Source organism: Stegastes partitus, unplaced genomic scaffold (genome assembly GCF_000690725.1).
Source record: "Stegastes partitus isolate 25-593 unplaced genomic scaffold, Stegastes_partitus-1.0.2 Scaffold645, whole genome shotgun sequence".
NCBI lineage: Eukaryota > Metazoa > Chordata > Actinopteri > Pomacentridae > Stegastes > Stegastes partitus.
Window position 1 is genome coordinate 344,344 of NW_007578376.1, and position 23,281 is coordinate 367,624.

General features: G+C 40.2%; 2 protein-coding genes across 3 annotated transcripts in view; both read left to right on the forward strand.

Annotated features, from left to right (window-relative positions):
• Positions 1 to 13,525, forward strand: part of tmem67 (transmembrane protein 67) — a 17,018-nt gene extending 3,493 nt beyond the window's left edge. The window contains exons 2-28 of the mRNA XM_008289921.1: positions 642 to 730; positions 836 to 926; positions 1,050 to 1,149; positions 2,432 to 2,495; positions 2,582 to 2,653; positions 2,742 to 2,804; positions 3,789 to 3,943; positions 4,031 to 4,139; positions 4,293 to 4,379; positions 5,108 to 5,173; positions 5,246 to 5,399; positions 6,480 to 6,600; positions 6,689 to 6,794; positions 8,132 to 8,188; positions 8,272 to 8,370; positions 8,460 to 8,558; positions 8,841 to 8,927; positions 9,032 to 9,131; positions 9,222 to 9,361; positions 9,449 to 9,589; positions 11,028 to 11,108; positions 11,195 to 11,311; positions 11,543 to 11,659; positions 11,752 to 11,859; positions 12,832 to 12,934; positions 13,031 to 13,173; positions 13,249 to 13,525. Of these exons, the coding sequence (XP_008288143.1) occupies positions 642 to 730; positions 836 to 926; positions 1,050 to 1,149; positions 2,432 to 2,495; positions 2,582 to 2,653; positions 2,742 to 2,804; positions 3,789 to 3,943; positions 4,031 to 4,139; positions 4,293 to 4,379; positions 5,108 to 5,173; positions 5,246 to 5,399; positions 6,480 to 6,600; positions 6,689 to 6,794; positions 8,132 to 8,188; positions 8,272 to 8,370; positions 8,460 to 8,558; positions 8,841 to 8,927; positions 9,032 to 9,131; positions 9,222 to 9,361; positions 9,449 to 9,589; positions 11,028 to 11,108; positions 11,195 to 11,311; positions 11,543 to 11,659; positions 11,752 to 11,859; positions 12,832 to 12,934; positions 13,031 to 13,173; positions 13,249 to 13,329 (2,750 nt within the window). The 3' untranslated portion in view covers positions 13,330 to 13,525. The remainder of the gene's footprint in view (positions 1 to 641; positions 731 to 835; positions 927 to 1,049; positions 1,150 to 2,431; positions 2,496 to 2,581; positions 2,654 to 2,741; positions 2,805 to 3,788; positions 3,944 to 4,030; positions 4,140 to 4,292; positions 4,380 to 5,107; positions 5,174 to 5,245; positions 5,400 to 6,479; positions 6,601 to 6,688; positions 6,795 to 8,131; positions 8,189 to 8,271; positions 8,371 to 8,459; positions 8,559 to 8,840; positions 8,928 to 9,031; positions 9,132 to 9,221; positions 9,362 to 9,448; positions 9,590 to 11,027; positions 11,109 to 11,194; positions 11,312 to 11,542; positions 11,660 to 11,751; positions 11,860 to 12,831; positions 12,935 to 13,030; positions 13,174 to 13,248) is intronic.
• Positions 13,526 to 14,703: 1,178 nt separating this feature from the next.
• The window catches only part of pdp1 (pyruvate dehydrogenase phosphatase catalytic subunit 1), a 15,808-nt gene continuing 7,230 nt past the window's right edge, over positions 14,704 to 23,281 (forward strand). The window contains exons 1-5 of one of the 2 annotated variants that reach the window (XM_008289926.1): positions 14,704 to 14,786; positions 18,173 to 18,468; positions 18,549 to 18,716; positions 20,999 to 21,210; positions 22,423 to 22,504. In XM_008289926.1, coding sequence (XP_008288148.1) covers positions 18,217 to 18,468; positions 18,549 to 18,716; positions 20,999 to 21,210; positions 22,423 to 22,504 — 714 coding nt within the window. In that variant the 5' untranslated portion in view covers positions 14,704 to 14,786; positions 18,173 to 18,216. Of the gene's footprint in view, positions 14,846 to 18,172; positions 18,469 to 18,548; positions 18,717 to 20,998; positions 21,211 to 22,422; positions 22,505 to 23,281 lie in introns of both variants that reach the window. The other variant, XM_008289927.1, reaches the window with a different exon arrangement.

Sequence of the window (23,281 nt, forward strand, 5' to 3'; positions counted from 1 at the left end):
TGATTTGATAATGCAATATTATTATTCTTTTTTTTTTGCTCTTTTTTTAAAGCTCTATTTAAAAAATATTTTCTGTAGATTTTTCCTTTCATTTGTTTGAAATAAACTCAATTCATTCATTCATTCAAAAGAATTTAGCATGTTAACCTGAAGAGATTATTCTGTGGAATTAACACATTCATTTTTAGCGCATTAATGCATGAATTCAAAATTCAAAAATTCTAATTGGGGGGTCCCGAACACAAACTTATGTTATCTCGGGGGTCGTGGCTCAGAAAGTTTGGGAACCACTGCTATAGACAGTCTCTGATGTCTAACCATGTAAGTTATTCATGGTTCAGGATCATCATCTCACAATCATGTACAATCAAGTTAAATACAGTAGTGGTATTAGAAAAAAAAACAAAAAAAAGCTGAGACGCCTGCATATTATTCAGTTTGTCCTAAATTGCAGCCTGTGTGATTTGCTGATTGCAGTGTTTCAAGTTTCGATTTTGATTTGACGTAGAATAACTGTTAAGCCCTAACGTCGGGGTTGCTTTTGCCTCTTTCCCACATCTACTTTTTTGTTACTACCAGGACTGAACCTGCTGAACTCATGTGTTCCCACAAACGCTCATCTGATTTTCTTTATTTTGCAGGACTGAGCTGTGTTTGCCAAACGGGATACCAAACTCTCACCACTGATAAAGCCTCCATTAGCTGTCAGCAGTGTCCCATCGACAAGCCTGTGTGTGCAGTTTACCCTCAATGTCTTCAATTTAGTTCACATTACAGTGTAGAAGGTGTACACAGTGTTTGTAATATTGTTTTGTTGACATTTCCTTGTTTACAGGCGGTAACGAGGGACGGCTTTGGGTGTATTCGCTGTCCAGGCAGCCTCAATGATGAGGGGAACTGCAAGTGTCCACCTGAAAACATCCTGGGTGAGTCTCTGAAAGTGAAGTGTCACAATGCTTTAATGCTAAATGTGCTTGCTTCAAATTTAGCACAGGGATGTATTAATTACTTTATGTATGAAGCTGAGTATGGGCTGTTTGTCCCCCCAGTGGAAAGAGATATCAATGGAAACCTGCTGGATGAAGCCAGGTGTGAAACGTGCAATGGAGAGAGCCCAGCTTTGACTGTACCCAACAGCAGGGGAGATAGGTATGCAATCAGCTTTTTCACACAGATTTACTCAGAGGAGGGTGACAAAAGTGTCAGAGGTTCTACATTTCAGAAGTCATATAGTCAGAACAGTAAATTAAAAAGTCAACTTCAAAATAAAACCAAAAAATAATTATTATGTTTACACAGGTGACCTCGACTACTGGTGTTGTACATTTGAAATTATTTTAGCCTTAGTATTACCTGCCTTAATAGATGTTAAAGAAGACTTACTATTACAATTTAGGGTGTTATTAATCCAAGTCTAGTGCCCGTATAGTGTGAGTATGAGAGGACACCTGCAAAGCAAACCTACAGTTTACCACAAAACAAAACAGAAAGAATTGTCAGATTTTCAACTTTCCAGCAGTCTGTGAACTTACCATGTGCGACTTGTAGTTCAGTTAGGATAACTAAACAAAACAAAGCTTGAAATCGTGATATTTCACAAAAATCCCCGTATTCTATATGTCGTCTTTTTAAAAATACTATTTTGTTGCATGAGATTCTGTAAAAAGCGAAAAGATTCTGCCCTCCTTGGTGCAACCAAAAGTCACGACTGACTCAGCTGCGAGTAACAGTCTTATGATAAAAAAATCAGGAACTAATTAGACGTTTAAATAGTAAAATATCTGTAGTATGTGGAGTTTGTTTGTTTTTTCAGTGTAGGTGGACTCTTGGAAAAATTTTGGTTTTGAAAGTTTTTTCAATTTTTGCAAAATAAACAGAGCTAGAAATTCAACTTTTATTCTTTTATTTTATTTTTTTTTTTAAGATTTATGGCATAATAACTGTGTCACACTGTGCCAAAGTCATTTGGAGTTCTCTCTCTTTCTAGTCATGGTTGTGCAGTTTCCTTAGAGATATAGGATGCTATGTTGCAGGAAAAAAGAGCACAAAATGACCATCAACTGCTTGGAGTTCAGAGAGTTAACAAGGAAGTTAATTAACTACTAGAATCCAGTGAGACGTTCCTAATTAAAGGCCAAAAGTTGTTGAGATAATATGAGATCTAAAAGGGATTATTTAAACTCCTGTAGCTGGTAATGTTGTAGTGTTTCCTCTTGTTATGTTGTTCTCTTCTTATGCTACAAGGACGGATTTTATTCTATTCTTGACATATTTGCACATTTTGTTTCACTCTGCTAAATGCCGTACTCCTGCTTGCTCTTTCTTGCTCTGTCACAACTGATATAATACTGCTAGGATGTAAACAAAAATAAATATACTTCTTTGCGTAGTATATTGAGAGATGAAACTCTTCCCCAAACATGTCTTTTAGGTGTGAGAGATGTCAGGCGTCCTTCATTAACACTTCCTGTGATTGTAACTCTCCTAATGTCCTGGTGAGTTCACACATCTCTCTAACATCCTCTCCAACACGTCACACGTTTATTAACATTTCCTCATTGGTTTTTATGTGACTATCCAGGCAGGAGGACTATGTTTCCGTCCAGGCAGCCTCTCCACCAACGTGAATCCCAGCGTCAACTATGCTCAGTTGGTGAGTCTCCTTCCCTCTCGCTTCCTAGTACATGTACACTTGTTTTTCTCTTCTCTGATTTACGTTTTCTGTTTTGTTCCCATCGCAGAAGTTCAGTCTCCAGTCTGCCTGGTTTCTGGAAAACCTCTACGCCTCTTCAGCAGCCTGCCTTGTAATTCCAACACCATTTTTTCTTTAAAAAAATATCTCTTTATCTAACATCATAGGGGGCAAATTGTTGCAGCCACCCACTGCCGTAAACAACATGCTAATCATGACGCAGGAGAATATTTAAGATTTTATGTTGGTATTTAGGACAAAAACATGGTTGTATTAACCCTCTGAATCCAAAAACAAGTTTAAAAGATGTGTTATCTTTAAAAACTTGCCAATTTAGACCATTTATCAGAGCCAGAAACTGGAAAAACAGGAAAAAAATCATCAGATGATCTGTTTGATCGTCCTTGAACTAATCATGTGTGATGTGTAGTTTTGTTGGGAAAATTTAGCAAATATAAGTTAAAGTCGTGATGTTTAATTAATGTATTTTTTGCTGCACATCTCATTTTTAAAAGTTCCAATTGCACCGAATTCTGAAAAAAAACAAAACCTCAGTGCAACTAAGTAGCCGTGCCTGACTCAGCCGTAACCAACAGTCATGTGACGTAATCTCAGTGGATATTTAGTTGAACTACAGGCAGTGTTTCAACAGGGCAGAGATCAAGTCTGGAGGCAAATTAGAGAGACCTACAGCAAAATAAAACATATTTTATCAATAAAATAAACGCAGCATGGCTCAAAAATGGTATACAGAGGAGCAAGTTGTTGAGAAATACATTCAACATAAGGAAGCGAGTAAAAATGTGACAGGAGCAAAACAAATGTCCAAAAAGTGCTTGGAGTTCAGAGGGTTGAACAGAATTTTAACAGTAATTGATGGCAAAAAGCATCAAATGAGAAGTACATGTGACAAAATAATGAAAATTAATCAAGCAAATAATTGAAAAGTGTGAAATCCTTTTGCAGAAACAGCTTTTTAAACAAGTGTAGTGCTCTGATTGAAGCAGCTAGCGACTGCCACAGTAACATTAGGAATGTGTAAGGACTCTTCTGAAGCATTTTGTGTGTAATTAACTCTTCCTCGTCATGTTCTCAGGTGTCCTCCAACCTGACGGCGTGCCAGGCTCTCGGGAACATGTGTGTGATGAACATGCACTCGTTCAGCGGCGTTTCCACCGATGCCTGTGGTCTGTTTAACACCATCTTCAGATCAAAGGCGGCTCTGAGCTCAGCGCAGGACATTTCTTACTGGTAATCACGTATAAATTGTGACAATCAATGAAACATTTCAGTCCCATTTGCTGTAATTTAGTTTGACTTCGATGATTGTGTGTCCAGGAGAGCCAACCTGCCGTGGCTGTACTACGGAGACGAACCAGGACTGGCCAGTCGAGTGCTTCAGACCGAGCCTGTTCCCTCTGGGTTCAGTTTCAGAGGAAGAAAGAAAGTAAGTGGTCGACTTTTATCATCTTCACATTGAAAAAATCGCAAAATTAAAACTCTAATAAACATAATCTACAAAATACAATCTTTACATAGTATTTCACAATAAACTAGAAAATACTCTTTGAGGTGACATTTTTGTTTATTTTGACATCAGAACACAGACATCAGACTGCTTGCTGCCATCTATAATGTCAGAGGAGAGTTTCTCAGGTGGGAACCAGTAGGAGGAAGGAATCTGCAGGTAAGATGTGAAATGATAGAAATCCTATTTGCATGGGACCTACATCATCCAGTCACCTCTAGCAACTAGTAGCAACTGCAGAGGTTTTCTTTAATCTTCATCTGTGCAAAAATTCCAAACACAAAGGACAATGTAAGTCCTGTGCGAATCAGTCTGTGCCTGATAGTGGGTTTTTTTATTCTCCTTTTTTTGCAAGATTTTTTTCTTTTTTCTGTCCCTTTCTTCTGCCTTGTTTCCTCACTCAAGAATTATTGCAGGGTGTGCACGTTTGAAGCATTCTGGGTGCAAATTCAGAAGGCTCCCCTCAACATGGAGACCCATTCATTAAAAAACTCAAATACACCAGAGGAGTAAAATTCTGGAAGGATGTTTAGATGGAGAAGGTTCTCAACAGCTTTATGTGGCGGCATAATAATATATTATATACAGATAATGTCAGTAAATTCAAGTAAAACATACACTTTGCTTACTCCATGTAAATATCAAAATTTATTTATTAGTCCCTTGCAAACACAAGTTTTGTCTGCAGCATTGCCACTTATAACGTGCATGTAGAAATGCTTGGTTTACCTTGTTTACCACCACTCACATTAACAGCACAAATGCATCAGTTGTTATTTTTTCGCAGTGTGTCAGCCTGACTAAATAACACTTTTTTTTTACACAATTAACACAAAATGTACAATTTAAAAAGCTGATTTATATTCCACATCACCTCCTCTCTTTAGCTTTGTCCACAACCAGCCACCAAACAGGCAGCAGCCTTCAGCTTTGGAACCGCCTACCAAGAAAGTGTGAGTGTCTCTTTACTTCATTTAGCTCAAAGGAAATGTACAAACTCTCTAATAGACTGTTTGTGTTCACAGTGTGATCTTTCAGTAGCAGAGCTGCTCGGTTCCCATCCTGAGCCGCTGTTCTATGATGTGTTTATGGACGTCGGCGGAGGAGAGAACACAAGGCTTCTCCCTCTGCCCACATTGGTCCTGAACCAACAATACAACGGAAGATTCATTAACCAAGGTGGGATTTTATTATTTAAAGGACAATATCTATAATTCAGTTCTTCATAGGAAATATAACTTTTTTCATTCATGCACATGAACTTCCTTGTTGCCAATGTCTACAGTTCAGCTACAGGTATCTGCAAGCTGAATTGTGGATGTCTGCAGCTGAGTTATGGCAAGTCGAAAATCAATTTAGTTTAATATCATAATTCTAGCGTCCTTCAGCATCGTTGCCTCGCAGCAAAAAGGTCGCCGGTTCGCGTCCTGGTGAGGACACCAGGCATCTTTCTCTGTGGAGTTTGTATGTTCTCCCCGTGCAGCGTGGGTTCTCTCTGGGTTCTCCAGCTTCCTCCCACACAGTCCAGAAACATGTTGAGGTTAACTAGTGATTCTAAATTGTCCGTAGGTGTGATTGTGAGTGTGCTTAGTTGTTTGTCTTTAAGTGTAGCCCTGTGATAGACTGGTGACCTGTCCAGGGTGTCCCCTGCCTTCACCCTGAGTCAGTTGGGATAGGCTCCAGCCCCTACAACCCTAATAAGGATTAAGTGGTGTATAGATAATGGAGGGATGGATTTTGAGCTGAAATTCTGTCGAGTCGAAAAGTGATCACAGATATCCTGAATTAGAGTTTTGACTCGGTGGAATGATGTTGCAGATTTCTTCAGAAGCTAAGTGGAGAGGTCTTGCTTTTCAAACATACTGTGCAATACTCTGCAACCACATATGGCAGCTGTTTTACCGCCATGTCAGAGCAGCTGGAGGTCAAAGTTCTAGTGAATTTCAACCCCAAGTCGCTGATGAACGAAGCTCTTGTTCTCCAAAAACTCCTTGCTGATGAGCTCCTTCTATTTCACAGTGTTTTCTAACAGTGTTTTCCACCGCAGCAGCTGAATTCACTTCTGTTAACACTGTTCAAATGCTTTGTTGGGCCTCGCGTGAGCAGCATCATTGCAACAATTCAGACTAGTCATGACAATGTTTGATGATGTTATACATATCTGTACTTTTATTTCTCAGTAGTCAAGTTCAGCTACTACGTGTTAAAGAGACTTGTGTGTATGTGCACATTGCTTTGATATGTTTTGTTTTTCTACAGAGAGCATGAAGAACTGGTACTTGTCCAGACGGATGTTTCTCATCGACATGCTGAGCGGGAGAGAGAAAAACACAAATTCCCTGCCCAAAGTCATCCGTGTAGCGAGCAGCGTCAAAATAAGGTAGACTCCTGATGTCACACCACCATGATGAGAATAAATAAAGTGAATCGGCTGTGCTGGTATTGGTCAAACATTGTGTGTTTGGTAGGTTCCAGCTGGTTCCACGAACTCAGGAAGGACAAGTGTTTCCTCCTCTGATGGTTGTGACCTACAGAGACATTCCCATCACGGATATCAATGCTCAAACTGTATCTGTGAGTCGATTTGTCTTTCTATACCTGTAAAGGCACTCAATGGAAAAATTATGAAGTCCCTGAAGACACTGATGCTGCTTCATCAGTCTGTTAAAGTGACGGCATTCTATCATTCAGGCATGAGTCACTTTTACATTCATGTTTCTCACAGCTTCATTCAGAAATAGAGAGACGCAATATCGTCCATACAGATTGAACAAACTATCAAGGGATGTATACACAAAAAAATAAACAAGAGGCTAAATCTAAACTAAAAGCATCTGGTCAAAATTTTCAATGACGAACAGCCTATGTCATTTAAGATTTTATTAGATAGGAAAAATTCTGTCCATGTGTGATGATAATCTGCTACTTTACGTATAGTAAAAAAAAATATATATATATTCCAACAACTGTGATGAAGCTCAGTGCTCAACCTAAAAATAATTTACCTGCAGCTGATAAACTGTGAATCTGTCTGAGGTGAAGAAAAGTCCACAGAGTGACTTTCTGTTGGATCCTGATCCATCCTGTCTCCATGTCAAGGAAGATTTATAATTATTCCTAATTAATTAAGTTACTGCTGGAGCTCCATGTTCATAAATGCGACCAGCTTTCTGTGTTTGGAGGTGCTCATATGGATCCTGAACTCCTAAACAGCTTGAAGCAACAAACATGTTAACATTGTGTCAAAACCTGGATTACATTCATTTTCAGTGAGTCTCCTTAATCTGACCTGTTAAAGAGTCTGTCCTGATCGCAGTAAAGTTATGGCCATTTCAGTCTGTAATAGATATGAAATTGTAGAGCAAAGTAAACGAGAAAGGCACACAAACTCTCGTGTTTTCCTCTCTGTGATGCTTTTGGTTCAATGTTGGTGCTGAAATGTGGAAAAAGTCTCCACGTCTCAGATCTCAAATCTAAAAACAGTTCAGATTTGTGCCACAATAAAATTGGTGCAGAAATATACAGCATGTTCTTCTTTCTCTGATGCTCTGTTATTGCTCTTTTAATGGGCCTTTTAAGGTTGCACTGTCTTTATTAATGTTCTAATGTGTTTTTTTTTAATGCTTTCTTTAATGTTTAGTGTATTTTAATGCTTTGTAAAGCACCTTGTAACTCCAGTTTAGAAAGTTGCTACAGAAATAAAGTTTATTAATACTATTATAATTATTATGTGACAACTTTTAGGGAAAAGTAAGCTCATTCAGACATGAAGCCTGGAGGTTTAGAGGCATTTAGATGAATGGGAACGGGTGCACATCTGAAGAAGCTTCAGTAGGCTTTCTTTTAAAATGAGAAAAAGACTTCCTTTACATTTGTTTGGTTTATTGTTTGTCTCATTTATCTGTTTGTAGACTTCCTTTGCTGTGGAGTACGAGATGGACCAGAATGAGGCTCGCATGAAGACAGATGTGAGTAGAAGCGTGAACGAAACAGTAAAACTCTTGCTTTCGACTGATGCTTTCCAGTGATACGGTGTCTGTGTGCACTGCAGACTGCTTTAGGTGTGATGGGTGGAGTCGCTGTACTTTACTCACTGCTCAAGACAGTCAGCTGGAAGAGGAGGAGTGCAACGACAGACGTTGATGGCGTGGTACTGTCTCGTCTACATGTCATTATTTTAAGCTACTCGTTCATTTGTAGCTCAGAATTAATCTCAGTTTCTTCTTGTTTGTGCCTCAGACGTTGGTGAACTTTCTGTTCTTTTATGCTGGTGATCTGGCCAACGTTTTCTTCATCGTCACTGTAGGAACTGGCCTTTACTGGCTCATCTTTTACAAGGTATGTCCCAGTCCTTTAAACTTCAGGCCAGATGCATCTTGGATCTTCAATGCTCGTACCACTGTCTCTTTTCTGAAGCCTTTTTTTTAATCTTTTCCAAACTACGAATGTTTCTTTTGCCTTTGCATGGATTTTCAACTTTTTTCTTTCCTTCTCTCTACTGTTTAGACATTAAAGGTAAATCTTTTTCTTCCTTTACCTTCTCTGACCATCATTTCATAGATATAGATGGGATCATTGTTGGCTGCACACTGGGGTTCATTATTGTGTTTGTCTGTTCAGGCCCAGCAGTTTGTATCAGTGCTGCTGCCGCTGCCTGCTCAGGAGGAGAAGCTTGTGACGTACATCGGTTGTGCCTTCGCTCTCAAGGTTGGACGCCTGCTGAACTGATATGACAAAGAGCAGGATTGTTGTTTTTTTTTAAGCTTTCAGATATATCTCTAAAATGGGTTATTTTGTGTATTTGTATCCAGGCCATCCAGTTTCTCCACAAGCTGTTCAGTCAGGTGTCGGTTGACATGTTTCTCATCGACTGGGAGAGGCCACGGAGCAAAACTAGCAGAACTGTGCAAGGTACGAGCTTGTTTCACCTGAACTTATAGTTTGCAGAGCTTACTGTTCAGCTCTTTCATTCTCTTCAACCTGTTCGCGCTGGTGTTTCAGCTGCTGGTGAGTCGAAACGTGAGCCCTCTCCGGTCAGCATCTGGCGGACCTACTTTGTGGCCAACGAATGGAATGAGATCCAGACCATCCGCAAGATCAGCCCGACGTTTCAGATCGTGACTGTGCTCTTCTTTCTCGAAGTACATCTCATACTTACACTTTCTTCTTTGTGCGGCTGTTGTCTTGTCCTTTTCCCTCGTAGCTGACTGTCCCTCTGTCTTGTTAAGGTGCTGGGTTTCTCCAGCCTGGCCCTGAGGGATCCCTGGGCAACGTTACAGCGCCCCTCAGAGGCCTACACGCCGTCATACAGCCTGACGCTGCGCTACGGTCTGGCAGCAACACTGTGGATCTGCATTGGACTTCTGCAGGTTTGTTTCTACCTTTCTTTGCTTCCATTTCACATCTACCCAATGAGTATGCAAAGTTTTCAGCCTCACCCAGAAAGAAGGGGCAAAATTTTGGGCCTCATTTGGCTGCTTCTGCCTCCGTTGTTGTGTGGACAGGTGCATTGTCCTGGAGCAATAGCAGCCAGCTTTTCGCTGACTGGGTTTTTGTGGACAGTAATATAAGGCTCTATAGTCTACAGTTATGCCACAAAATGGGAGTTATGGCCCTTGTTCCCAGGTGAGGCCAAGAACTTTTTTGAAATACCTTCCTCTCTGTCTTCACCCTTAGAGCCAAACAGATGCATCCAAATTCACATCCTTTCTTCTTAGTTAAGTTGTTCTGGAGGTATTTATTGTTATTGTTTATTGTGTAAATCAAATGAAACTACACAACTTTTCAAATATGTCAGTTGTTTGTGTCTCAAATTGTCGCTAAGGAAGAAAAAATTCTGAATTCACATCAAAATTAATCATAGCTACATGATACATCTCTACAACCATTACTCTGGTTTGAATTACTCATGAACCCATCATAACAATATCTAGATATGTTAGTATAATATCACAGTGAAAGGGCAGAACCAGTTTGATTTGAAATGATATTATTATGAAGACAGATCAAACTTCTGCAGACTAATATCTTTACTAACTTCTGATTCAATTGTCACGCTTCTGTTTCTTAGCTGAATGAAGCACAAAGTCCCTGTCGTTTTCATAGCATACCACATATCAAATAAACTGCAGAACTTTACTTCTCACATGATACTAGATAGTAGGAACTAGTTGTTTGTCTGTGTGTCAAATTTCTGCCTTGTCTCCATCATACAGTACTTCTGAAATTACATCCCATTTTGTATGAAAAATAAAAACAAAAATATTGGATTTTTTTCACTACAGTGATTCAAAAGTGTTGTTCAAAGTGGAGGTCAACTGTGTGCAAGTGTTCAGTGTTGATCCTGAAGGGCCCAAAGCAGAGAAGACATTAGGGGCCCTTGTTTTGAAGTTGTGGTGGCCAAACATTTGCCATCTCTGAAAGCAGGCTACTGCATGTGAACAGTGAATATAACAGTGACATATTCTTATGTTAGACACTGTTTTGTTTTTTTTCAATTTCTAAGTAATACAGCATCCCACTATCATGGTTCTGACATCTAACCTACACAACTATAAAAGTATATCGCTACTTTCAGCATTTTATGATAAGAAACATGTAAAAACAATCTCGCACGATGAAATATTGTTTCCTTGATATATAAAAAACATCTGCAAAATGATGTAAGATCTGGATAGCTGGGACTATTCAAGATGCAGCACGTTGCGAAACTCTGTATGATAACCCAGATAAGAGTTTAAAAGTGAAGCAAGTGAAATTACCCTGAGAACGGTATATTTGCTCAGCGTATCCCTTTGGCCCCTACAGGTGATTTTCTTCACTGTGTTTTATGAGCACTTTGTGGAGGACAAAATCCGTCAGTTTGTGGATCTCTGCTCCATCAGTAATGTAAGTAGCAATGCATGTATCATATTCAGCTTCTTTCTCTCTGTGATATTTTACCTAAATGTTTGGATTTTTTTCTTTCTGTGCAGATTTCCGTGCTGGTCTTATCCCATAGCTGTTTTGGTTATTACATCCACGGACGCTCGGTGCACGGACATGCAGATACAAACATGGAGGAAATGAACAACAATCTGAGGAGAGAACAGGTACGTACACCAGCAGGCTTTTAGACTTTGGGTTGTTGAGGTATCTGTTTAAATTTCTAAGATATTTAGCTTACTATGTTAAGTGCCATGAGATGACACATGTTGTGAATTGGTGCTATATTGATATTATATTGCTACATGAATTGAATTAAATTTGCTACTAGCTAGTTTTCTATTTGTAGTACATATTACCTTACTGATTTCTTCCTGTCTGTCGTTTTCTGTTGCAAGGAGTCTCTGTGTGGTCAGAGAGGTTTACTTCCCAACACTGACATCCAGACGTTCCAGGTTGCTCTTACAAAATCTCTTCGGTCACAGTACAGCAAGATACAGGATTCAATCAGCAGGGTTTGTATTTACTCTGTCGTGTTTACACCTCTACTGATAAACGGTTCCTTATTCTGCTGTTTGAATGCTGGATTTTGTCTCCTTTGCTTCAGAGAAACAGGCCTTCACGGCTGACGGACGCCACCATGGGTCACTTCAGTGAGCCGCAGTGCAAAGCCTACCACACCATGAACCACTTCTTGGCATCTGTTATCGACCATGTAAGTAGAAATATATGCGAAAAAAGAGCACACTCCAGCTCACTGAAACCTGCACTGAGGCCTGCACTCCAGAGCAAGCTCAACATATCCAGAGTATCTTTTCATTATGTGATTTACTAAGCTGTACAGCCACAATAAGCTGGTTATCAACTTATTAAGTCAACCCAAGTTTCTGAATGTACCTCCGTGCGCATTCATGTAATAGGTGTTGGTGTTGACACCAGTTCACCCAACATGCTGCATATTTCTCACAAAAACAACACACTATAATCCAGCCGAAGGAAAGCTGTGTGAGTTAAACTCAACACGCTGGATCAGAGTCCCGCCCAGAGCATGTTTGCACCACACCCTGATGTGCGCTAAGGCCGACAATTGTACAGCAAGGACCCGTCTATCGCTGCTTGCGGCTTAAATTTAGCTGTATTTTTCCAGCTCCAGCAAATTAAAAAACAGAATTCACCAGTAAGCAAACACATTCAGACCTTATAAGGTCAACAAGTGCAAGGCTTTGGTACTTTATCAGTATATTTTAGGATTATATTGCCATACAAAGGCTCATAGAACAATGAAATGGCTTTAAAATGTTCTTGTAGACTAGACTTGACTTCACTGAGAATCTATGTCTCTTATCTTTGCTTTTTAAGGAAAGGAGAGGGTTTAGATAGTCTTTAAAAAGTCTTACCCTCCTCAGAGACCCTCATGCTAGCCATGCACACAGCTGCACTGGATCTTCTACAACTGGTGATGCCGTTTTTCAGGAGAGCTGATCTGTAATCTGGATCATAACCTGCTGCTGGTCAGATGTGCAGCAGAAGAGAACCGCCATTGTAACCCAGAGTTTAACCTAAAGTTACCCTGCTAACCCCGAATCCTGCTTCGTAGTGCCGGCCTCAGCAGTGCGGTTTAACCTAGATGCATATATTTGGTACATATGAGTTTGCTCTCTCTCCCATGTTGTATTATTGACCTCAGGCCTTCCCTGACAAGGACTACATAGTGAAGGACAAGCTGATGTTTGAGAGGGTCGTCGGGATGGAGTTCCTTGAACCCAGCGAGAAGAGCATCTTTTACAACGGTATCGACCTGCTCTCGACCCAGACAGTTTAATATTTCAGCATGTTTGTGCTCGTCTGTGTGTCTATATGATGCGTGTTTGCGTTTGTCGCCACAGATGAGGCCCACTCCTTCAGCAGTGTGCTGTTTTATGGAAACGAGGGCACGCTGCTGATCTTTGACACTCTGTTCTTCTGTGTCGTCGACCTCGGGTCTCAGAGCTTCGTTCTTGCAGCTGTGCTCACATATGTCCAGCAAATGGTCGGTATTTTGGTGTGTGTACAGTATGTTGTATTCAACATACAAATATATTAAAAGCTGTCTGGTTCATTACAGATATTCTGCTTCATCCGTAACACCCTTGGAAGAAGGAACCTCGCACACAAGACTCTGGTGGACAAGAGATTTCTGATCTAAATTCTCTGCTTAGTGTTTGATTGTGTTGTTTAGTGGCGATTCTCCACAGAATGTTTACTGTTCACAACTTGTGCTTCTCTTTTTTTGTACTTTTCATACATTTATAGTGTTTTCGTTGCTGTTTTGCAAATGTAAATTTCCTAATTTTTTGGAAGATTTTAATGTTTTTATTGATTAAAATTTTTTGATACTTGGAGAATCTTGCTTTGAATTTTATTCTGACACATGCTAATTATAATAATATTGTAATCATGACTATTTGTATAGCACTTTTTAGAACACAATTTGCAAAGTGCTTTTAAATAAAGAAAAAACAACATGTATAAAAAGTACAGGCAAACATTCAATATAAAAATACACACAATAAAAAATGGAAAAGAACAGACTGGGTCACTCTTGAAAGGTGTACTGTTAAAACTGATTAAAAAGACGACATCACAGGAATGAAGATAAAAACTGAAGAGAAAAGTAAGATAAAAGTAGATTAAGAAAGATAAAAGAGAGAAGGACGGCAGGTAGTACTAATTTAAAAAAAAAGGGAAAAGAAACGGGAGAAAATCTAAAAGAGAAATAACAGAGAACATCACTTGAAAGTGAGTCTATAAAAGTGGGTTTTAAGAAGTGATTTAAAAGAAGATACTGAGTCTGCCAGCCTTATTTCCTCAGGCAGGTTGTTCCAAAGCTGAGGGGCCCTCACCGAAAAGGCCCGGTTGCTTTTGGATTTGAGCCTTGACTTTGGAACAATTAGGAGGGACCCACCTGAGGATCTAAGGCTGCGTGTGGGGATATACGGGGTTAACATGTCTACCTATATAACTATACAAAGTTGTCAGCTGTTTATACCGTAATACCTCTAACAGTCTTGGTATGTTAGGCCAATGTGGACTATGCTGACAATGAGCGAGATTGTCACATGGCATGAATTCTGCATATTTTTATGTTTTATTGATTTGCCAAAAGGTAATTTATGCCACACAATCCTAATAAAGTTTATCCTTTTGAAAGAAGTCAGAAGACACCACTACATATGGATTAGTCAAAACCAAAACCCATTGACCAAGTTTCAAGAGTCTTTGAGACACAGTATTAATAGTATTAGTATTAGTAGTGATAGATTTCACAAGTCATAAACTCTGTCTGTAGACTCTGTTGAACTGTCTGGTCCATATTTGACCTATGTAAGTAGAGTGTTTTTGCACAGTGCATCAGAATAAATGAGATATTGCAGATTACAGAGAACTCTGTCACTGTGTTACTCAATATTATCAGCCTCTTAATCTAAAAGATTAAACCCCTGATTTCAGAAGCACGCTGCGTACGTACTGACGTCACCGCGTCGGTCAGCGCTCATCCAATCAGCGCCTACTTTGCGGTGCGGCGCTCCAGAATGAGAGGGAGAGGAGAGGGTCGCTGCTAAACCATGAACTCAAATAACCGCTGCACTTCCGCCGGCTAAGGTGAGTCCAGCTTTCTCTCCAGACTTCTTGTCCTTCTCCACATTCACTTTCATCACGAGGTGAGTCCGCAGCCGACAGTTTCCACCCGTCGCTGCCGTGTGTTATGTAAGCGGACAGTTCGACGGTAGTTGGTGGGTGTAACCGGGGACGCTGCCGCTAGCATGAATTTTGGTTTCTTTGCCTCTTTTGACTGACTCGGTTTGAGAGTTTAAATGTTAATGTCATGTCCTGACTCTGTTTGTCAGCCTCTGTCAGCTCCGAGACTGAGCTTCTGTGCTGTAAGTCCAGCTAACTGCCCTGAGGCTAAATATTTGGAGCTGCTTCGCAACTAGCTTGGAGAGACGGTGCTGAAGTTAGCTTCTGATTCGGACGTTAAGGGGAAACTTAACTTATTTCGGCTGAGGGACTAACTTTTTGTTGTTAGACAAAGTTAGGGATGCAAAACCTTGTTAGACATTTTGGGTAAACTCTTTATGCTGTTAGAGATCCATTTCCAAGTTTATGTAACCTTTATTCTATTAGTTTAAGTACAAAACAGGGAGATTTCACTGCTTTTTTTGCATTAAGACCATGTAAAACCAGCTAAATACATTATGTCTAGACTAGTCAAATATGAAGTGTTTGTTTCTACAGATTCTGATCTGTGAAACATGTGTTCTACTTGTTTTTGCATGTGCACCACCTCAGACCAAACCCAGATCTGAATTTACTACATATAGATTCATCAATTCTAGATTAAATTGTCCCGCAAAGGCTAAAGTGTCACACGGCTTCTGAATTGGAAAACAGTTTTTGTGTTTGAGAAAATGCAAAAAGGGAGATTTGACTGTGCTTCTCCATGTAGACCACATCCAGATCAAAAAAACACTTCATTTAGGTGGGTCAGATAGGGATTACATTGTGCTGCACAGTCTAAAAAGTGTTTAAAACACAGTTGTGTAAAGCAGTTGTTCTATTAGTGTGAATGGTAAATTAGAGGTGTCACTGCTGTTTTTTGCATGTAGGTCACTTCAGACAAAGTTCAGGTCCGAAATCACTACATATAGATTGGTCAAAACCAGAACACAGTCCTTCTGAGTTTAGAGTTGAACAGTCTGTAGGACCAGTGAAATCTGTTTATTTGCATGTTCCTTAGTAGAATTAGATTTCAGAAGTCATTAAGCCCGTCTTTAGACTCTGTATAACTGTCTGGTCCGTATTTGACTTGATGTGCACCTGGCCTGTTGTGGTCTACATGCATAAAACTGTGAAATCTGTTTTGCGTTTTCACCAAAAATAAATAAAAGATTTTAGATTTTCCATATGTAACCTATCTAAAGGGACTGGTGTTTGATCTGGACCCGGTCTAATGTAGTGTGCATGCGAAAATAATCCAATGACTTCTCCATTTTTGCATATTTCACTAATCGAATGAAAATTTCACAAATCAGAGACTGAAATCTACATTTTTTTGTGCATTTTTACTAATATCGATAAAGTTCACAATTTTAAAAGTGGGCTCCAGGCACCATGAAGGGTTAATCTAACATGTAGAATATGGTTTTACGTGACTAAAATCTAAGGAAGGAAACAGAATCTGTTGCTCAGTGCTGTAAGTTCAGTTTCCATTAGCTTGTCCCTTTACTTCCCAATCTGAATCTAACTTCAGCGTCGTCTGGGAGAGGCTTGTGATGTCAATAAACATGGCAACTTTTCTTGCAGAGCTCCGGGCTGGGACGGTACTCAGTGTTCTGTGTGACTCATGCACAGCCTGGGAGGATTTTTTGGCTGCACAGCTTTTTCCAACACAGCAGGGTCAGTCTGTAGGACGCTGTCACTCTAGCTGGAGGACACCGAGCGACTGTGCTGCTGCGTCTTGCTCCACTACACTGGCTAAAAGCAGATTTCAGATGTTGAGGGGCTGCATACTTAAATTATGCAATGAGAACAGATTACACGAGGACATTCATGTCAGGATCTAGTTCAGTTGGTCACAGCCTGTCAGAACATTTCTCAAGAACTAAATGTCAGGGCTGAATTACTGCCAAAGCTATTTTTAACGTGGCGTGCTGCACTGTTGACCTATCGTTGAAGAAGAGCTGCAACTCACCCCACAGGCCACCTCTGGTTATACCATCTCAAACACAAATTTCCTTAAGATTTCACGACAGAGAAAGTTAACTGTCATGAAGGTTTGATACCAATAGCAGCTGTTGTTGCTGCATATAAGATGCAAATTGAATGCAAGTGAATCTGAGGAATTTTCCCTGAGGCATTTTTGTTCCTCATGTGAACACACTCCTTCCTTTGTTGTTGTAAATAAACAGACAGCTGGGTGTTATACAGTGTGTTGCAGGGACTGACCAATAATTGGAATTGATATTCAGCATTTTCCAAGTTATAGGCGTTGTTTGTTTTTTTTTAAGCTATTTTCTGATTTGAAATGATGCAGTGCTGACAGAGGCATCTGAAATAGTTTTGTGCTTTGGATGACATTCCGATTTGCACTCGTCATACAGACCTTTGTGCTGCTGATTTAATTGTTCAAACAAATTACTCATGTTGCCTCATGATATAGTAATTGCAGACGTTACAGTATCTCCTTTTGAACAGCATCATCCGTTCTGTAGCTGAAATATTGCCAGGCATCTTTCTTTTCTTTTTCTTTTTCTTTTTTGCAACCTGATCTTCCTTTTTGATGCTTCTCTCCTGTTCCTCGCTCATTTTACTGTGCTAATGTGGAGCCTGCATGTCAACAAACTCTTGTAGATTATTCAGGGGAAATGGGAACAGTGGGAGTTTTGTTTTTGCATTGAGCATCGTAGCTTGAAGTGTTGGAGTTTATTTGCATTACTTTACATTGCAATGTGCCCATTGCAGTGTCAGCGGTGAAACAATATATTGTGCAGCCCTATTTATATACCTATTTTTGGCTTACTCTTTCTTTTGTCTTTTTTTCCAGTTAGACCTCAGATCTGCAATTGTTCACCACTTAGGAATGTCATTGCAAGCGCAAAAGAACGCGATTAAAGTTTGCAGAGGCTTCGGTTTCTGCAGTTAACCAACAACCTGTTAAAACTGATTTAATCTAAATTGCTCACAGGCAAAATGTGTAAATGTTCACAGCAGGAATCAAGGCTTAAAAACAAGAAAGCCAGCAAAGATTGTTTAGGATATAAACATTTACTGGCCTTTGTGGTGGTTTGCTGTCAAAATTTACCAGCTTTTTATTTAAGTTTCCACTTCTGCTGGTCTGTCTCCACTTTAAAGCCACATCACAGGATCTCAGTTTGTTTGCATGCTGTTTGCTTAATGGTGCATAGAAGGAACACTCTGTTCTATGAATGCATCTTTTTAGATGTGCCTGCAGCTGTCACACCTCTGAGCTCGATGTGTTTCCTCCATAGGTGTGTGTTCGTCAGTGGTGCAGTGTTTGTGTGCACCGTCAGCCATGCCTGTCACATCCCAGCTGCTCAGGGGTTTTCCCCGTGCCAAGGTCTTGGCCTCCAGTCTGTTACCATGCCAACAACACCAGTCCCAGTTCGGGCCCGCCACTCACCGACCCGCCTCACGACATCCGTCCCACGTGTGGCAGAGACACCAGCCGTCGAGAAGTTACCGGAAAACCTCAGCGCTCCACAGCTACATCCTCACGCCTCCACAGGTCAACTCCATCCTCAAAGCCAACGAGTACAGCTTCAAGGTTTGTGGGTTCGTCTACGAACAACGATTCTCGCTGCCTGTGCATTTCATCTCACTTGTTTGTTTGTGTTTTGGCTCCAGGTGCCAGAGTTTGATGGTAAAAATGTCTCATCAGTGATGGGATTTGAAAGTAATCAGCTGCCAGCAAATGCTCCCATAGAAGATCGCCGCAGCGCAGCTACATGCCTGCAGACCAGAGGAATGCTGCTGGGTGTGTTTGATGGCCATGCGGGCTGTGCCTGTGCACAGGTACAGCTGCTCTGTGTTACCTGTTATTTGTTCTGCATTTTTGTAGAGGCACTCTTTAAAAACATATAAATCTCCTCCCTCTAACTGTCACTGTGCAAAAAGTAAAGTTATGTTTTGTTGAAGAAATTTTACCGGTAGTCCTCATGTGAAGTTAGCTGTAGTGGGTGTTTATTAGTATTCCGGTATATGGTTTGCTTACCAACACAGAGCATGAGTCTGTGATGGTGAACCGACCCCAAACATTTGCAGAGTCACACATTTATAGGGTATGTCAGAGGGTGGGGGAGGGGGCCTGTATGTAAATACAAAGTGATGCATGGTTAGTTAACATACAGTTGCTAATCAAATGGCAGGAGGTAAGGGGGCAATGAACAACAGGGGGTGGAATCGGGGGTCTGTGACAAGAGGTAGGAAAACACATGACAAAAGGTGATGGGAAAACACATGGCAACAGGGGGTGGAATTAAGGGTCTGGTGACAAAGAAAAGAGAATGACTTTCTTAATTATCATCAAAATGAAAGAATGTCTTTCTTTATCAGTTTCTAGCCTCAGGCAGTGATACTTTTGTTGGGTTGAGAAAATTGAATGAGTCTTCAGAGAATCAGTTTTCAAAACGTAGGTCATTTAATTTAGCAACTTTTCATACTTTGTAAATTGAAATACTCACAAATTTGAAATAGATTTGCAGCCAGATTGTTTATGAATATTTTTCCTGATTTGTAAAGGCATTAACCTTCTGAACTCCAAAACTTGCCAGTGGTTGTTTAAAAAAATTGCTCAAATTATATAATTTATCAGTAAGACACTGTAAAAACAGACAGAATCATCAGATTTTTAACTTTTATAACGGTCTGTGAATCACAAGAGACATGCAATTGCGATAGAAAAATTAACAAAGTGTCTGTGAAGATCCTCAGTCATCCAGGTCATGGTTAATCTCATAGATTAATGGTAGCAACTGGACTTGCTTGAGTTCCTTGAAGACATTCCACCTCTCATCCAAGAGGCTTCATCAGCTCTGACTGACTAGTTGGGAGTTCCAGATACTGATATCTTTAAGGAGCTATTAACACCTTAGTTTCGGTTTCAATTGGGCGTTTGTTGCTCCTCCCCCTGGTCATGTGAGTCGTTAGGGCTCCCCCTGCCACAATGGTGTTCGTTGGGGTCTTTTGTGGCTAGGTGTGAATGTGGCAGGGGGAGCACTAACGACTCACATGACGAGGGGGAGGAGCAACAAACCCCCAATTGAAACCAAAACTCAGGTGTTAATGGCTCCTTAAGGATATCAGTATCTGGAACTCCCAACTAGTCAGTCAGAGCTGATGAAGCCTCTTGGATGAGAGGTGGAACGTCTTCAAGGAACTCAAGCAAGTCCAGTTGCTGCCATTAATCCTCAAAAATAAAAATTAACAAACTATAAGCCTAAAATCTTGTTCTATCAAAATCAATTTATTCTATGTGCCTCATTAAAAAAATTTGTCAAAATATAAAAAAAATTTGTGCTTTATGGTACAACTGACACAGCTGTAACCAACAGCCGTGCGACAGAAATTCTATTTTCCATTTAACAGAAGGCTATTCTCACACAGAACCGAGAGAACGCAACAAGGCTCAAAAACAGTAAAGAGAGAAGCAAGTTGTGTGGAGATACATCCAGTGTGGTGAAACATCCTTCTAGAGTTGATGTATGGAGTAGAGTGAAGTGACCCAGTTTGCAGAGGTTGTAAAAAGTAGTAAAGTTTTCATAGTATGTGGAGCCACCTCTTCTTTCCCCAAGAATGGTGACACCTGTTGGTGTTTTACATTTTTGTTAAGTCAGTAACCAAAGAAGTGTAAATTTTCTTTTGTTTTTTTGTGGTTGTGTTATTTCCATAGAGGTTCAGGACTTTATTTTGCAGTGAAAAATGAGCCCACAGTGACTGGAGCAAAAAAAAAAAAAAGCTCTCAAAAACTGCTTGGAGTTCAGATGGCTGAACATTTAATGTCACATTTGCTGTTGTGTATTCTAATAAATTCCCAACTTTTAAGAGCAAACAGGTTGCTATTTGTCTTTGTGGGGCAGAAGGTCAGAAGTTGTGACCTAAATTAGTCAAGTGACAGAACATTATTTGTTGTAATTTTTGACCTAAATATGAATCTTTATCTGTAAGTCCATCAGTGTGTAAACATTTGGACATTTTGTTGGGTTGCACAACTGGCAGCGTAGTATATAGGATTCTGTATGGTTGTGTTGTGTGAGTGTTGTTGCAGTGACACAGTTTTCTGTTCCTACCGCCTGCAGGCGCTCAGTGAGAGACTGTTTTACTACATCGCAGTGTCTCTGCTGCCCCACGACACTCTGTGTGAGCTGGAGGCAGCGGTGGAGAGCGGAAGGGCCCTCAGCCCCATCCTGCAGTGGCACAAGCACCCCAACGACTACTTCAGCAGGGAGGCTCAGACGCTCTACTTCAACAGCCTCCGAACGTACTGGCAGGAACTGATAGATCTGACCAGGTGAGCAGAGGAGACACAGCTGCAACTTAAGGCTCTTCAGACTGACAAGAACCAGTTTTGAGTCTTTAATAAGGTTTCATTTTGATTCAGCTTATCGATTTCAAAACAGTTCACTTGTGTTGGTGTACGAAAAGTTGCTGCAGAGCGTAGAGCAGTGCAGATGTGTGCAAAGTGTGAACGGTAAAGCGTCAGATCAGCAAGCGGCCAGCAGCTTTAGCCCCGTTTAGCCCTGAAGCTAACAGCTTCCTGCTTCCTGACAACAGTTTGCATGAAAGAGCAGACTGACACATTGTACTGCACCTGCTGCATAACTGCTGCTATCTGTCTACACTGTTCTGCAACCTGAATGCATGTTTTCTATCCCCTGATGTATTTCTCCTAATCAGTCATGATTGGAGCATTATTGTTTTCCTGCTCAGTCATTGCTGAGCTGCTTTGCTTGTAGATGAGCTGCACAAACTGTGACTCTCCTGAAGCAATTTAGAAAAAGCTGCTGTTTTACAAGACTCTGTCATTACAGTAAAGTGGCTGAAGAAAACACTAAAATATAAATGAAAAAGTAGACCGTCATATTACTTTATCTAGCTCGGTGTTTCTGCTGCTAACATTCATAAGCAGAGTTTCACAAACTCTTCTTACAAATGCTGCAAAAAGTTCAAGAGCTTTAATGTGCAGCTGTCATGTACAGAGCACTCAGTGGTAAAATATATGTATTAACCTACACGGTTGACTATTTTCTGCCAGCTATCCTCTTGCATTATTTGCAGTTGCAGCACTTTTTGCTGTAATAATTTTTGAAGTATTCATTATACCAAACTTGGTCCTTTTGTCTGAAGTTGGCAGCACACGATTGGCTCATTTTGTGCAGACGAAAAGTAAAAATTTATGGAAGCGCCATCAGAACCTGATGAAGAAAAGCTTGTCAACAAAGAAAGTTGATGACCACCATTATGATACGTATTGTCTCTTATATATGTTGTTTAGATGCACCTTTTGAGCTTTTTTAATGCACGACTCAGTGGAGTATTTCTTCTCTCTAGTCTTTGGCGAACAATTCAAACCGGACGTCCTGGTTTTTTGTTTTATCCTCACCAGCAGCACGCCCACACCGACACTGTCCCGTCTGTTGTTTTGCCAATAGAGCTGTTGTTGGTCTCGACCTCAGAGCTTCCTCGTTATCTGCTTCATGCATATTGTTCTTTCCGTTTCCAGTCCAGGCGAAGTTCCAGAAACCCGCGAGGCTCTGCTGAACGCCTTCAAGAGGCTGGACAGCGACATTTCTCTGGAGGCTCAGGTGAGAGCTGCATCTTTTGATAAAGAACATTTTTCGGATTTCTGAATCGAATACAGTCGTGAACCATTTCTATCATGGTTGTCTAAAGTTTCCAATGACTCCTATAAGTCCTAATTTTCTATAATGGAATCATTAGAACACATGTGTCTTTGTCACAAAGAACATTTGTACATTTTGGTTCTTTCATAGATTTTTTAAAATAGATTTTCTGCAAATACGACAATCTGCAGGGTCAAAAATATACATACATAAACTTGAATTATCAGTGTTGCCGATGTAAAATGTGTTACTGAAATTTTCTTCGAGCTTCTCCTGAGTCATTACATTCGACTACAGCTGATGACTTCTCTGAGCCAATTTCATTTTTGTGCGGTTTTAGAGTGTAGTGTACAACCACACCCGCTGTGGTGTCCTGCTGTATAATAACGATTACTTGCATTGTATAATAGGGCCCATTTGATAGCAGGAGTCACCAGCTGTAGTCAACTGTAATAACTCAAGAGACATTAAGAGGTCATGCCACTAAGAACATTTGATTAACACAACTGTCAACATCCACAAACTTGTTTCCCAATCCTGAGCATCTTTGACACAATTTGCCAAATAGGATTGTTATAGTATTTAAATTTATTTATTTGAATAATATTAAGGTACACTTTTGACATTTGCTAATCTAAGTTTAATTATTTTTTCTGTTCAACCCTATGAGACTGTTTTCAGGGTAATTTCACTACCTTTACTTTTAATCTCTTGTCTTGGTCATTACAAAGGCTGCTA